This window comes from Scyliorhinus torazame, chromosome 17, assembly GCF_047496885.1.
Source record: "Scyliorhinus torazame isolate Kashiwa2021f chromosome 17, sScyTor2.1, whole genome shotgun sequence".
Lineage (NCBI taxonomy): Eukaryota > Metazoa > Chordata > Chondrichthyes > Carcharhiniformes > Scyliorhinidae > Scyliorhinus > Scyliorhinus torazame.
This window is the reverse complement of record NC_092723.1, coordinates 180,599,303-180,614,522: the sequence shown is the minus strand read 5'-3', so window position 1 is coordinate 180,614,522 and position 15,220 is coordinate 180,599,303. Positions and strand designations below refer to the sequence as shown.

The 15,220-nt window shown below is 48.0% G+C and overlaps 1 protein-coding gene across 1 annotated transcript in view; it reads left to right on the top strand.

The window, feature by feature from the left end:
* Positions 1–6,105: 6,105 nt before the first annotated feature.
* LOC140394466 (C-Jun-amino-terminal kinase-interacting protein 3-like) overlaps positions 6,106–15,220 on the top strand; it is an 86,081-nt gene continuing 76,966 nt past the window's right edge. The window contains 4 exon segments of the mRNA XM_072481760.1: positions 6,106–6,163; positions 9,221–9,296; positions 9,298–9,374; positions 11,597–11,663. Coding sequence (XP_072337861.1) covers positions 6,108–6,163; positions 9,221–9,296; positions 9,298–9,374; positions 11,597–11,663 — 276 coding nt within the window. The 5' untranslated portion in view covers positions 6,106–6,107.

The window sequence follows — 15,220 nt, the reverse complement described above, 5'->3', positions numbered from 1 at the left end:
ATTGCTATGAAGGAATTATGGCATCAACTGCAGGTCAGATACAATGACACAAGAGCAAACTAGACTCTTATGGTGGTTTTGATGGGAAAGCACCTTTGAAAGAAGTGCAAACACGTTGCCTGTATTCTTTGAGACATTTGACGCTTGCAGAATGTCCAAGACAATGAATGCTGTGCTTTGCACCACAATGCAGCTAGGATGGGTCTGAAAAGCTCTGCAAGCCTAACCTATTGCACAGAAATGTCCAGTGTCCCTTCGTTACAACAGTGAACCCAGTTCAAATATGCTTCACTGGCTGTGAATTGCTTTGGGAGGTGTCCTGACATCATGAAAGATGCTATATAATTGTTTCCAGTTCTGGCCGCCTCATTATAGGAAGGATGTCGATGCTTTGGAGAGGGTGCAGAGGAGATTTACCAGGATGCTGCCTGGATTGGAGGGCATGTCTTATGAAGAAAGGTTGAGAGAGCTAGGGCTTTTCTCACTGGAGTGAAGAAAGAAGAGAGGTGACTTGATAGAGGTGCACAAGCTGATGAGAGGCGTGGATAGAGTGGATAGCCAGAGACTTTTCCCCAGGGTGGAAATGGCTGTCACAAGAACATAGAAAATACAGCACAGAACAGGCCCTTCGGCCCACGATGTTGTGGGACATAACGGGACATAATTTTAAGGTGATTGGAGAAAGGTATAGGCGAGATGTCAGAGGTAGGTTCTTTACACAGAGAGTGGTGGGTGTGTGGAATGCACTGCCAGCAGAGGAGGTGGAGTCAGAGTCATTCGGGACATTTAAGCGACTCTTGGACAGGCACATGGACAGTAGCAAATTGAAGGGGTGTAGGTTAGGTTGCTCTTGGATTAGGATAAGTGGTCGGCACAACATCGTGGGCCGAAGGGCCTGGACTGTGCTGTACTGTTCTATGTTCTATAAATGCAAGTCTTTTCTGATGTAGAATGTGGGACACTTCTGCAGTCCCATCAGTTTCTCCCCAAATTTGTCAAGCTCAGAAAGTGCACCGAATGCAGGGGCCATGGAACGTGCACTGTTGGGCGGCACGGTGGCACAGTGGTTGACACTGCTGCCTCACAGTGCCAGCGACCTGGGTTCAATTCCGGCCTCAGGTCACTGTCTGTGCAGAGTCTGCACGTTCTCCCCGTGTCTGCGTGGGTTTCCTCCGGGTGCTCCGGTTTCCTCCCACAGTCCAAAGATGTGCATGTTTGGTGGGTTGGCCATGCTAAATTGGCCCTTAGCATCCAGGGATGTGCAGGTTCGATTATGGGGATGGGCTTGGTGGGGGGGGGGGGGGGAGATGGGTAGAGAGCTCATTTGAAGGGTCGATGCAGATTTGAAGGCCAAATGGCCTCCTTCTGCACTCTATGGAGCGTGAGGTCACTCAATATATTCCAAAAATACCTGATGCCCATCATAAATTCAGACTGTGTGAACATGCATCTGCTGTGTCAACTTTGCCTAATTGTTCCCAGCACTAATTATCACGACTAGATGAGCACTTGAAATGCCATAGCATACGAGGCTGCGGACCAAGTGTAGGGATTCTATGAAAGTGCAAACAATAGTGAATTGCTCTTCTTTCTTCACTCCAGTGAGAAAAGCCCTAGCTCCCTCAACCTTTCTTCATAAGACATGCCCTCCAATCCAGGCAGCATCCTGGTAAATCTCCTCTGTACCCTCTCCAAAGCATCGACATCCTTCCTATAATGAGGCGGCCAGAACTGGAAACAATTGTATAGCATCTTTCATGATGTCAGGACACCTCCCAACAGGTTGATAGGGTTGTGAAGAAGGCCTATGGAGTGTTGGCCTTTATTGGTAGAGGGATTGAGTTCCGGAGTCGGGAGGTCATGTTGCAGCTGTACAGAACTCTGGTCCGGCCGCATTTGGAGTATTGCGTACAGTTCTGGTCACCGCATTATAGGAAGGACGTGGAGGCTTTGGAGCGGGTGCAGAGGAGATTTACCAGGATGTTGCCTGGTATGGAGGGAAAATCTTATGAGGAAAGGCTGACGGACTTGAGGTTGTTTTCGTTGGAGAGAAGAGGTTAAGAGGAGACTTAATAGAGGCATACAAAATGATCAGGGGGTTGGATAGGGTGGACAGTGAGAAGCCTTCTCCCGCGGATGGATATGGCTGGCACGAGGGGACATAACTTTAAACTGAGGGTAATAGATATAGGACAGAGGTCAGAGGTAGGTTCTTTACGCAAAGAGTAGTGAGGCCGTGGAATGCCCTACCTGCTACAGTAGTGAACTCGCCAACATTGAGGGCATTTAAAAGTTTATTGGATAAACATATGGATGATAATGGCATAGTGTAGGTTAGATGGCTTTTGTTTCGGTGCAACATCGTGGGCCGAAGGGCCTGTACTGCGCTGTATTGTTCTATGTTCTATGTTCTATGTAGATGTCCTGAATTCCAGAAGTGTAAAATCTAGATGACCAGGGCACCTGTACTAAAGACCATATTACTGGCCAGGTAGGGTCAGTCCGCACTTGCACAGTGACGGATAACTTGAGAGTTGACAGCAGCTTCCAAAACTTTCCAAAATGCTGAAGTAAGATCAGCAGAAGCAAAAGAGAAGGACAATTGGACTGTTTCTAAGAGAGGCTAAAGAGATGGCCCAGGATAGCAATACGTCTGGAGACACGCACCTTAAGAATGATGGTGTTCATGTGTTTTGGTCCAGAGATTAGAGTACAGAGAGCAGAAGATGTGACATTCCCAGTGTGAATCAGACTTCACATGTTGAGCTGTCCGTGAGTGTTTGAATAAGAGAAAATGTTCAAGAGGAAATGGAAAGAAAAATGGATTGCTAACTCATAAGAGCTCTTAAATCCTCCCCCAGCCGTTGAAGAAATAACGTTAGAAGTGCAGGAAAGTTAGCCAATGTGTGTTAAAATGGACAGCATTAGCAGGGAGGTGAGCGGGTAGTGAAGATCAAGGAGAGCAGGGGGGCGAGCGGGTGGTGAAGATCAAGGAGAAATGGGAAGTGGAGTTGGGAATGGAGATCAATTGGGGAGTATGGAGCGAGGCACTGCGAAGGGTAAACGGGACCTCCTCTTGTGCAAGGATGAGCCTGATACAGTTTAAGGTGGTGCACAGGGTGCATATGACTCGGGTGAGAATGAGTGGGTTCTTTCAGGGGGTAGCAGATGAGTGAGAGGTGTGGGCGGGGGCCAGCGAATCATGCGCACATGTTTTGGGGTTGTGAAAAATTGGAAGATTCTGGGCGGAGTGTTCGCGGTCTTAGCCAGGATAGTGGAGGAGGGAGTGGACCCGGACCCTTTGGTGGCGATATTTGGGGTTTCAGAGAAGCCGGAGCTCATGGAGAGGAGGAAGGCCGATGTCTTGGCCTTCGCCTCTCTGATTGCACGGCGACGAATTTTGCTGGAGTGGCGGTCGGCATCGCCACTGGGGGGGTAGCAGCTTGGTTGGGTGACCTGTACGACTTCCTGCGGTTAGAGAAGATAAAGTCTGAGTTAAAGTGTTCAGCAGGGGAGTTTGAGAAAAGGTGGGGGATGTTTGTGACCGTGTTTGAGGAGCTGTTCGTCGCAGGGGGGGTGGGTGATGGGAAGGGGGTGCGGGGGGGGAGGGGGGGGGGGTGAAAAAGGAGAAAAATCTGTACAAACTGTATAGTTGATTGTTGGGAATAATGTTTCCCGGGGTGTTTGTTTGCTGGAACCTACATTGATACAAGTTTGAATAAAATGCGTTTAAAAATAGAGAGCATCATTTCCATTCGGTAATGTCTGTAAATGACAAGACAAGAAGCTTCAGATAATCCAGTTATTGTTGCAGAGTGCGAGGAGACATGAGACATATTAGGATATGGAAACCGTCTGTCATTGCCAAACCAGAGCAACAGACTGACTAGCCGGCCATGTTGTAGTCCGGTGCATGAGCATTACTTTATTTTCTGATTTTCCCTGTCCAACTTGTTGCATATTCTGTTAATAAACCACAGCACATTTTTTAGATCATTGCTTTTCCCTTTTGGGTTCAGGCCCCTGTTTCCATTGAGAGTGGAAGGGGAGCTGACAACGCCGTGTAAAAAAGCCACGTGTCCACCCTTGCATTCTTTTTTCTTTATTCTTTCATGGGATAGGGGCATCTCTGGCAAGGCCAGCATTTGTTGCCCATCCTAATTGCCTTTTGAGCTGAGTGGCTTGTGAAGAGTCGACCACCTCGCTGTGGGTCTGGAGTCACATGTAGGCCAGACCAGGGTAAGGGCGGCAGATTTCCTTCCCGAAAGCGTGAGGTCACTCGATACATTCCAAAAATACCTGTTGCCCATCATAAATTGAGACTGTCGTGCATCTGCTGTGTCAACTTTGCCTAATTGTTGCCAGCAACAATTATCGCAACATTTAAGAAGTGTTTAGATGAGCACCTGAAAGGCTATTGCATACGAGGCTGCGGACCACGTGTTGGAAGATGGGATGAGAATAGAGAGGTGTTTTGATGGCCGACACAGGCAGAATGGGCCGAAGGGCCTGTTTCTGTGCTGTACAAACTCTAAGACTGTTTTACGCCTCATCCACTCTCACTAGGAAAGAGGAACAGCAATTAAATGACTTGCAGTTCACAAGAGTGTTGGAAGCACTTGCTTTGCTCACTTTGGCCCGACTGCGAGGCAAGTACTTGGCAAAACTAGTGTAATGAAGGAAGAAAAATATAGAAAGACCTCAAAGGTCGACGTTGCTCGTGATCAATGATGCTAATAACATCAGAAAGTAAACTCCGAGTAGAAGCAGAGATTATATAATAAAATAGACATAATTTCAGATCTTGTATCTTCTCCCATCACTACAACGCTCGCATCTACTTTTGCAACATCATCTGCCACTGTCCCTACCTCAGACTTAAGAGTGGGAATTGTGTGGGTTGCTATAAAAGGCCGCAGGTTGCCATAGCCTCATCCCGTTCGCTCCTTGCAATTTCTGCCAGCTCCCTTTGCCCAAAAGATCAGAAGTTTAGTTTCAGATTTGATCTTGTATGGCGACGAGGACCGTTTCTGTTAAGCAAAGGAGGTGCGAGGTCCTCGCCATTGGGAACTCCCTGAAAAGGACTTCATTGGGTCTTTGGCTGCCTGGTTTCCGTTGCCTCCCACCCCTATACCCTTGGATTGTGGCAGAGGCAGTCAGCGAACTTCCCTGCTTGTGTGGAAAGAGTAGAATCAAGGGTGGTTCTACCAGGGTGGGAATTGAAAGAGGGGCCCCTTCGTCTGGAAGAAAATCCAGTACTAGATATCCTCTGGAATTCATCTTTTTGTATGTTCTCCTCTGACTTTGCCCGATGATTGTTAACAAAGGCTTTAGCTGCCTGGACCATCCTGAGGAGCTTCCTCCCTCTCGTTCTCTGCCTCTTCATCTCTCCCTTTCTGAAACCCTGTAACCCATCTTCTCAACCGAGTTTTTCATTACCGTCGCTAATTCCTCATGGCCCTGTTGGATTCCTGTACGTTTCCTGTGCAGTGACTTGAAGCACTTTTACATTTTATAAATGGAAGTTGCCATTGTCGGTCAGTTAGCCTCCGACACTTAAACACGTGAGGCATAACTGATTGTCCGCTTGCTGGAGAACTGCTACTGTCCTTGAAATTATATCACTGTGTGAATCACATCGAAAGGAGGCAAAAGGACATAACCCCCCCCCCCTCCCCGGAACTTTTGCTGGGCTATTTGTTAAATGTTGCCGTTTAGCAGCTGGTTAAATGACTGACAGAATCCCACAGAATGATATTTAACCGCGAGGCTGTAGGGGCCACTGGGGTGCATGTGCCTTCTAAGATTCACCTGCGACTGGAGGTTTGACTTCCATTCACGCTTATTCACCGCAGCCCCAGTGTGACTGAACATGTGCGTTTATATATGACGAAGGATTTCACACATCATACTTTCTACCGCAGCATTTAGTTCAACAGTGACGAGCTAGACATAGTGTTGAATGAAATACCCATTTTTGTTTTTATTTGTGTGTGTGTGTGTATATATAGTGTGTATGTGTGTATCTGTGTCTGTCTACCTACATTAATAGTTTGAAGAACCTATGCACAGATACTGAATGAAAACCACTTGTGCCTCTTCCAGGAATGGGAAAGGAGGTTGAAAATCTCATCATGGAGAACACCCAGCTTTTGGAAACCAAGTAAGGAAGACACTTTACTGTAAATATCTTCTCCTGCATGGGCTCGCCAAATTCCAAACAAATTCTTAGAATGTGCCGAATGCTGTCCGACATACTCGCTCTGTAATGACAGATCCTTGTCGTGTTCTTATTGAGATTCCAACGAATCAGAGCTCATTCTGATGATATGAGCAATGATGGTAACTTGTATCGTCATGCCATTTGTACCAATACTCATGACAATGCTCATTGATGGTCCTCCAAATCCTGGTCATGCAAATTGTTACATTTTTGAGTTGGGTGTTGGAGGTACTTTTCTGAGGTTCAGTCTCTCGGCCTTCTCGATAAGTGAGTCCCCGCTCCCCATGTTCTGAATATACCTTTCCCTGTCTAGTAGTGTGAGATTCCTCATCAGTCCAGAGATGCAACATGTTTATTGTACTTGAACTTACTCACCTCCCCTCATGTGATCTTTTAAATGTGGTAGAACAAAGAACTTCATAGACAATAGCTGAGCGGTTTAAACTGCCAAACAGATTTATTGAGCAGCAAATGTGATTACGCACTGTAGATGTTCAAATCGCTACAGCCTTGACTATCCCTCCCTGCAGCACAAAACCCGAGCAGTCGTGTTTTCTCACTCACCTGCAACTTAAACCGGAATATTAACATTTTTATAGCAACTTGTAGCCAACCATCCAAAGAGATTCTCTCTGGCCCCTCCATTTATCTCTAAAGGCATCAGGTGGACTAGACTTATGGGCAAGATGGACTGAAAAATTAATTCCAAAAGTTGATGGGTGCAAATATTTCCTTCATATTAACCAAAGACAGGAGCAAATGTTCCTGGAATATGCTCAATACAGGGGCTGGTTTAGCACAGTGGGCTAAACCGCTGGCTTGTAATGCAGAACAAGGCCAGCAGCGCGGGTTCAATTCCCGTACCGGCCTCCCCGAACAGGTGCCGGAATGTGGCGACTAGGGGCTTTTCACTAACTTCATTGAAGCCTACTTGTGACAATACGCGATTATTATTATACTTTCTCAAATTTCTGCCACGCACATTGGATTGGGAAATTCAAACTTCCGGTGGGCAATTATCCTACACTGGGAGCTATACGATACTCCAATTTATAAAGAACAAAGAACAATATAGCACAGGATCAACCCTTTGGCCCTCCAAGCCTGTACCGGTCAATTTAAATCCTACCCATTTGGCTTCAGGTCCACTGGAACGTGCGGCAGGCACTGCACGTTTTTTTTCCCCCGCCCGAGTCAGAAGGCTGGCCAATGAAGGGGCAGCTGCCTTGCACTGTAAATAAATAAATCCAAATATGATTGCCCCCCCCTCAGCCCCATACGACTTAGTACTCTACGCTAGTACTTGTCACAAGCCGGCTTCAATGAAGTTACTGTGAAAAGCCCCTAGTCGCCACATTCCGGCGCCTGTTCGGGGAGGCCGGTACGGGAATTGAACCCTCGCTGCTGGCCTTGTTCTGCATTACAAGCCGGCTGTTTAGCCCACTGTGCTAAACCAGCCCCTGAATTTGGCGTTGCTGAAGCAAGTTGGCAGAATTTCCACGGATTTTCCGTGCTTCGGCATGAAGCCAATGAACCATGAAAGCGGGATGGGGAAGTTTGCATGCCCCAGTGGAGCTCGCCCTGATTTTCCCCCCCATTAATATTTTGCTCCCAGCTCGATGCCCTAACCATTCTTTGTATCCCAGTGCAATAAGATAAAAATTGTTTTGGGCTTTAATTCTAAAATTATACTCCAGTTCTAATTTGGATTAAAATTTAAGAGCAGCCTGAATCTTAGTGCAATTAGCACTCAAACTTCAAAGTTTATTTACTTCATTATTAAAGCATTGAGGTGAGAGGCGAGAGTAAAAACAAAAAGTGCAAGAAAATCTCAGCCGGCCTGGCAGCGTCCCTGCAGAGACTAACCCGAGTTAATGTTTCCGGTCCATTATGACTTCTTCGGAGGGGCAATTTTAGATTGGCCAATCCACCGACCGTGCACGTCTTTGGGTTGTGGGGGTGAAACCCACGCAGTCACCGGGAGAATGTGCAAACTCCACACGGACAGTGACCGGGAGCCGGGATTGAACCCGGGGCCTCGGCGACGTGAGGCAGCACGACATTACTACTTTTGAAGAATTCTGTCATGGGACATGCGCATTGTTGGCAAGGCCAGCATTTGTTGCCCATCCCGAATTGACCTTGAACTGAGTGGCTCGCTGGGCCATTTCGGAGGGCAGTTAAGAGTCAACCACATCGCTGTGGGCCTGGAGTCACCTGTAGGCCAGACCGGGTAAGGACGGCAGATTTCCTTCCCTAAAGGGCATTAGTGAACCAGATGGGTTTTTACGAGAATCAGCGATAACTTTATGGTCATCATTACCGAGACTAACTTTAAATTCCAGATTTATTAATTAATTTGATTTAAATTCCACCAGCTGCCGTGGTGGGATTTGAACCCCTCTTCCCAGAGCATTAACCTGGGCCCCTGGATTACACTAACATTATGCCGCCATCTCCCCCAGAGGGAGGGGGACAAGTGTCGCATTTTTAAAGAAGTGTAGAAATGACAAAGCGGGACCTGAAATTTCAGAAACTGGAAGCGCTAAAAAACAGTTCGGTCCATTAGCCTCCTTTGCTGAGGCTGGGGGGGGGGGGGATAAGGAGTGACGGGCCTAAATGAGGCGGAAGGATCCCGTAGATGCATGTACCAGACTGCAGGCGGTGGTACTGCATGAGATACCAGCGAGGAGGGGGTCTCCCCAAGACCATCCCAAGCACCATTCCATGGTCAGTCTTACAATTTAACTGCACCTTCTTGTTGTAAGTCATTCCGACCACTACAGGCTCTCCCTGTGTTTACTAAGGTATGCTAAGCTTTTCTCGAGCATGGTTTTAACTGAATTAAGAGAATATTCCCGGGCACTTATTCCTTTAAAGGAGATTTTCTGCTCAGCTTTTGACCTGCGTTATAAATGGAGATGGGAATTTTTGGCATTCGGCTCATTTACTTTAATTGAAGGTGATATCACTCAGCGGCTTTGATTGCATTTGTAGGAATGCTCTGAACATTGTGAAGGATGACCTGATTGCAAAGGTCGACGAGCTGTCAAGTGAGCAGGAGGTGTTGAAGGGGGGAGCTGGAGACTGTCAAACAAGCCAAAGTCAAGGTTGAGAACCGACTGAAGGAGCTGGAGGAAGAACTGAAACGGTGAGAGAGTGCAGAATGACCCATTATTGGGCCTGTCCTTTTCAGTAGCGGGATCTGTTTGGTGTGTGGGGCATGTGCTCCATTGAAAGCTCTTATTTGAACTAGCTGACATGTGAAATCCCAAGTGTGCATGTTGTCTGCAATTACCAGCGATGCATTTAGGCGGAGCTGTGACTGAATATGAATCAGGAGCCGCAGTCGTACTCTCAGTCCCTTGGACTTGCTCCGCCGTTCAATAAGGTCATGGCTGATCCAGATTTTACCGTCAAGGCTCGTGAGGCAGCACCTTCAGAACCATGACCACCGCCATCTAGAAGGCCGAGGGCAGCAGATGCCTGGGAATCTCACCGCCTGGAGGTTCCCCTCCAAGCCACTTGCAAATATATCGCCGCTCCTTCACTGTCACTGGGAGCAAATCCTGGAGCTCCCTCCCTAACAGCACTGTGGGTGTGCCCACACCACATAGACTGCAGCGGTTCAAGAAGGCAGCTCACCACCACCTCCTCATGGGCAATTGGGGATGGAACAAATGCTGGCCCAGCCAACGAAGCCCACGTCTTTTGAAAGAATAAAAAAGTTCTCCGGAACAACTTCCGTTAATTTGTGGCGGTTTTTTTCAGGGAGTTTCCCGCCGGCAATGCCAGGGGTTTCCCTCCGCTAGTCAATGACACGTGGTCATTTTGGCCCTGGGGAGGTTCTCACCGGTTTAGCCCATGCTTCGGGCTGGATTCTTCCGCCCCCACTCGCCGCAAGAACGCCAACGGCGAGACACGGACAATGGAGAAGCCCATTGAACTCGGGCGGGATTCTCCGGTCGTCGGGGGACGTGGCCGGAAAATCCCACCCTTAGAATTTTTTTTTTAGCACCGGGGACCTAAACTTGGCGATCGGGCCGCCATTTTGAAAGGGTGCCCCAATGTCTAAGTGAGCTTGCACCCCCCACTCATGGGCAATGTGACCCCACCAACACATGAGCACTACCCCACACCCCCCCAAGAGAGGACACCCTGCTTTGGGGTCCCTGGGGCCCCCCCTCTTCAGGCCCCCCCGAGCCCCTATTACAGCACCCCTTCCCTTCCAGAACTCCTACCCATCCCCTTCCAACCTCACAGAGGCCCCTACTTACCTTCCAACCTCTACGCCACCCTCCTTTCATGGGCGTGGCCCCCCCTACCCCCTGGCCCTTAACAGTGCCACACTGGCCCCTGAGCAGCGCTCTTGCCAGCCTGGTGGTGCCATCCGGGCACCTTGGCAGTGACAGGGTGTCAGTGTCAAGGTGCCAGCGCGCGCAAGGTGCCCGCGTTCCAGGAGGCTGGCCAGGGAGCTACCCTGCACTCACTGTCCGGTGGATCTTCCCACTTCAGTGTCTTCGAGGAGGTCCAAATTCTTTCGTCAATGGTGGGTGAGTTATGTTTGGACATTTTCTTTGGGGGGGCAGCACGGTGGCGCAGTGGGTTAGCCCTGCTGCCTCATGGCGCTGAGGTCCCAGGTTCGATCCCGGCTCTGAATCACTGTCCGTGTGAAATTTGCACATTCTCCCCGTGTTTGCGTGGGTTTCACCCCCACAACTCAAAGATGTGCAGGGTAGGTGGATTGGCCACGCTCAATTGCCCCTTAATTGAAAAAAATTAATTTGGTACACTAAATTTATTTTTAAACATGTTTGGACATTTTGAAAGCTCCGGATACAAATATCTGGCGGGACATGAGCATTCCAGTCCGTCCTGCCGCGCGATATGTCGGGGGACCCCCCCCCCCCCCCCCCCCCCCCCCCCCCCGACTGCATAATTAATTAGGCCGGGGTCGTGCAATAATTTGTAAATTCCTGGAGGCCTCCACGTCAGGAAACACCCCTTGTCCCTGTCCCACCACGGAACTTAGTCTCGGACAGGAAAATTCTGCTCTATGATTTAACAAAAGTGTTTTTATTTCTCTTTATATTGTCTTAGATTAAAAACTTCACTCTAGTTCTGTTGCAACTTGAGTGAAAACTGTGTAACCTTTGCATTCCTGGGAGTGACTGCAAGCCATGACTGCCGTGTGTTTAAATATGATTCAGCACCAGGGACCCAACGGTTTCCAGTCCATTATTTTCGTCGGTAATCTGAATAGATCAGAATGAGTAAGGAAAGTAGCGTTTTCCCCATCTAGCTGTGATCACTGACTTCTAGTACCATTAGATCAGCCTTTCCCTATTTCTAATGCACCTTCATGTTTTCTAGGGTTAAATCAGAAGCTATCGTGGCCATGAATAACAAAGAGGGTAAAGAGGAGCTGGAGGACGTGAGTGTAAGTTCTCCATACTGTGTACTGGATTGTCAGTGCTTGTTCAGCCACATAATAATAGTTTCAGTAGCACAATAAGAAAAGTTTTATTAGTTACAGCTGATTGAGCATATTCATTGGCCAAGAAAGTACATTGTTAACCCACGCTTTGTATGCACAACTGATGATGGTGACTATTATGTTCAGGCGCTGGTAAGAGTTATGTTCCAACTTCCTTTGGGATGTGCAATCAAGTGCAGGACAACTTGTGGCGCAATGGTAGCACCCCTAGTCTTGGGCCAGAAGATTCAGGTTTAAGCCCTGGTTGCAGAAGACGCGTTTGTTTATCAGCCTGTAAATCCTTCCCATATGCCTGATGGCAAGTGGTAATAGCAGGAGAGTTTCTTAATTGGCCATTCTGCAGAAGGCCACAGCAAACCATCGCAGTACCGTGCCAAGAATCCATGGTCACCAACATGGCAATGGTACCTGAAGGACGAACCCAGTGCAAGAATCACCCGACTCTTGAGCCTCTTACGACATCTCAATTTCTTTTTAAAAATGTGTTCATCGGTTGTGGGGTCGGGGACAGCATTTGTTGCCCGGCCCTAGCTGCCCTTCCACTGAGTGGCTTGCTTAGCCATTTCAGGGGGTACCCACATTGCAGCGGACCTGTAGTCACATGTAGGCCACACCCGGCAGATTTCCTTCTCTAAAGGACATTAGTGAACCAGATGGGTTTTTGTGACAATGGTTTCATGGCCATCATTAGACTTTTAATGCCAGCTTTCTACCCCACCAGGGCAGAACCCAAGTCTCCAGCGCATTGCCCTGGGTCTTGGGATTACTGGTCCAGCCCAGTTCCAGTTGTACAGCAAGATAAATTCATATAGGATAAGATCTAGGATCCTTCAGAAAGAAACAGATCACAAAGCATTTTACCCCAACAGCAAACACAGCCTCGATCTGAGCAAAATAGTAATATGTGGTGAGATTTTCCTGTGATTTGTTGACCTATCTTCTTCCAGCTGCATGAACAACAATGAAATTGAGATTCCTAGATCTGAATATTGAGCTGCATAGGTAGTGGAGTCCACTGGAGTTCTTCTCTGTACAGTAATACTGTCCCTTGTTGTAGGGTCTTTGTTCGGTCCCTTTATCACTACAGTGTTCTCCTTCAACCATAAGGCAGGGAGGGTCTGAGCCTAGACTTTGCTGAGGTGACAGAGACGCAGTGGTAATGTCACTGGACTGGTAATCCAGACAGCTGGTGTAATTTAAACTCTATTAATAAATCTGGAATATAAAGCTCATCGCAGTAATGGTGACCAGGGGGCAGCACGGTGACACAGTGGCCAGCACTGCTGCCTCGCAGCATCGGAGACCTGGGTTCGATTCCCCGCTGGGTCACTGTCTGCGCCGAGTCTGCACGTCCTCCCTGTGTGTGCATGGGTTTCCTCCGGGTGCTCCGGTTTCCTCCCACAGTCCAATGATGTGCAGGTTAGGTGGATTGGCCATGATCAATTGCCCCTTAGTTGTGCAGGTTAGGTGGGATAGGGCAGGATAGTGGGCCTAGTTAGGGCACTCCTGCAGAGGGTCGGTGCAGACTCGGTGGGCCGAATGGCATCCTTGTGCACTGTAGGAAATCTGTGACTTCTATAATAAAAGCAAAATCCTGGAAAAGCACAGCAGGTTTGGCAGCATCTGCAGAGAGAGCGAGAGAGCGATTTTGATTATTCAGACTAATTAACATTTTGATATATTCAAAAAAGTCGAGTCTGCCACATTAGATATCTACTTGAGATAGGTTTGTGCAATTAGTGCATGTTTGAGATCCCGGCATTCTACAGCGCAGCCTCTGGCTACTCCTGCATCCAAACAGTTAGAGAGGGCCTCTGCCCGGAACACTGCAAACCCACCCCAGTCTGCCGCTTGGGGGCTGCCTCTAGGCACCCAAACTGATCCCTGCTGCCTGCGGGAATCTGGGAGCCTACTGGGAAAACCCCACTCCGTTTCCTTTAATTGGCCTCAGTGGGTTTTAAAGCGTCCGACCAGCTACCGTGCTGCCCACAGTCCTGCCGCATCCCATCCCAACTCCCAAAACTAAAAGCCCGCAGCTGGGATGGAACTGGGGAACTGCCACGCACCAGGTGGGGCGTGCATTATCTCCCGCCGGCTTCACCATCCCAGCTCCGAGAGGGGATAAAATCATCCACAAGGTGTCAGTCTTTGGTTGAAGAAAATATATACATCAGACATTTCCCAGGCAATTCAAAGTATATACTGCCTGTAAATAGCTTATTCTACATTTGCACCGACGGTAAAATCTTTGTTACCCGGCATGCACAGGCACCTGGTGGTGCCGGTTAATCAGAAATGTCGGTTAGCGGGGAGTCCCGTTACTCCGGACACATTCAGGCAAGGTGCTGCTCTTGTCATTGAGGGGAAGCAACTGGGTAGTGAAAGGTCACAGCACAACGGGGCATCACAGTAAACAACATGACAGCTGAAGACCAGGCTGATGCCAAGACCTTCAGAGTGGCTTTTGAAACAAATCAAGCCGCCAATTTCACCGACATTTGCCCCGAGCGGTGTATCTCTGCTCGGGCGCAATAACCAAAACTGACCGAATAACTTAAATGTAAAGCCAAAGGACAACTTCTGCAGCTTTACAATCTATTGTTACTATTATTATTTTGTTTTAAAGGAATGTATGATCTGAACTTTAAAAGTAACTGGCTTTTAAAAAAAAAAAATAATCACGCTGTCGGAAATGCCACTTACTGGAGAAATCCGGTTAAGAGCGTGTGAATTAGGAGCAGGGCCACTCGGTTGGTTTATAACTCAGTTTACTGTCATTGTATTCCTTAACGAGATAATGTTAAGAATAGCTCCCATTTATAACTACTCTTTGAAAGGTAAATAAATAAAATTATCTCTACAAATTATATTGAGGGCACTCAGCCAAATGTTCTACAATGTAGACTCTGTGTGGCAGTCCAGATTTTTTTAAAATTGAAGCCTGGACTAATCCCACCATGGCTGTTTGAGAATATGGCCTTCAGTAAACAAAATGATGAAGTAAAAGGCTGGTATCAGTAATAATTCTCGTGAAGCTGGAGAATTGTCATTAAAAATCGAACCTAACTTTTTTAAAAAAATCATTCGTGGGATGTGGGCATCTCTGGTTAGGGCGACATTTATTGCCCATCCCTAATTGCCGGTGGTGAGCTGCCTTCTTGACCGCTACAGTCTGAGGTGTGGGTACATCCACAGTGCTGTTAGGGAGGGAGTTCCAGGATTTGGACCCAACGACAGTGAAGGAGCGGCCGATATGTTTCCAAGTCAGGGTGGTGAGTGTCTTGGGAGGCAGTCTTGCCATCTGTTTGTTTACTAATGGCCTTGAGGAAAGGGAACCTATAATCCCCACCCAGTCTGCCCTACATGTGCCTCCGGTTCTTGGCAATGTGGATGACCTGACAAGCCATTCTGTTGAATCATAGAAACTCTACAGCATTGTTGGAGTTGACAAAGAAATCTCACCATCACCTTTCCAGGGCAACTGGAGATGGGCAATAAAC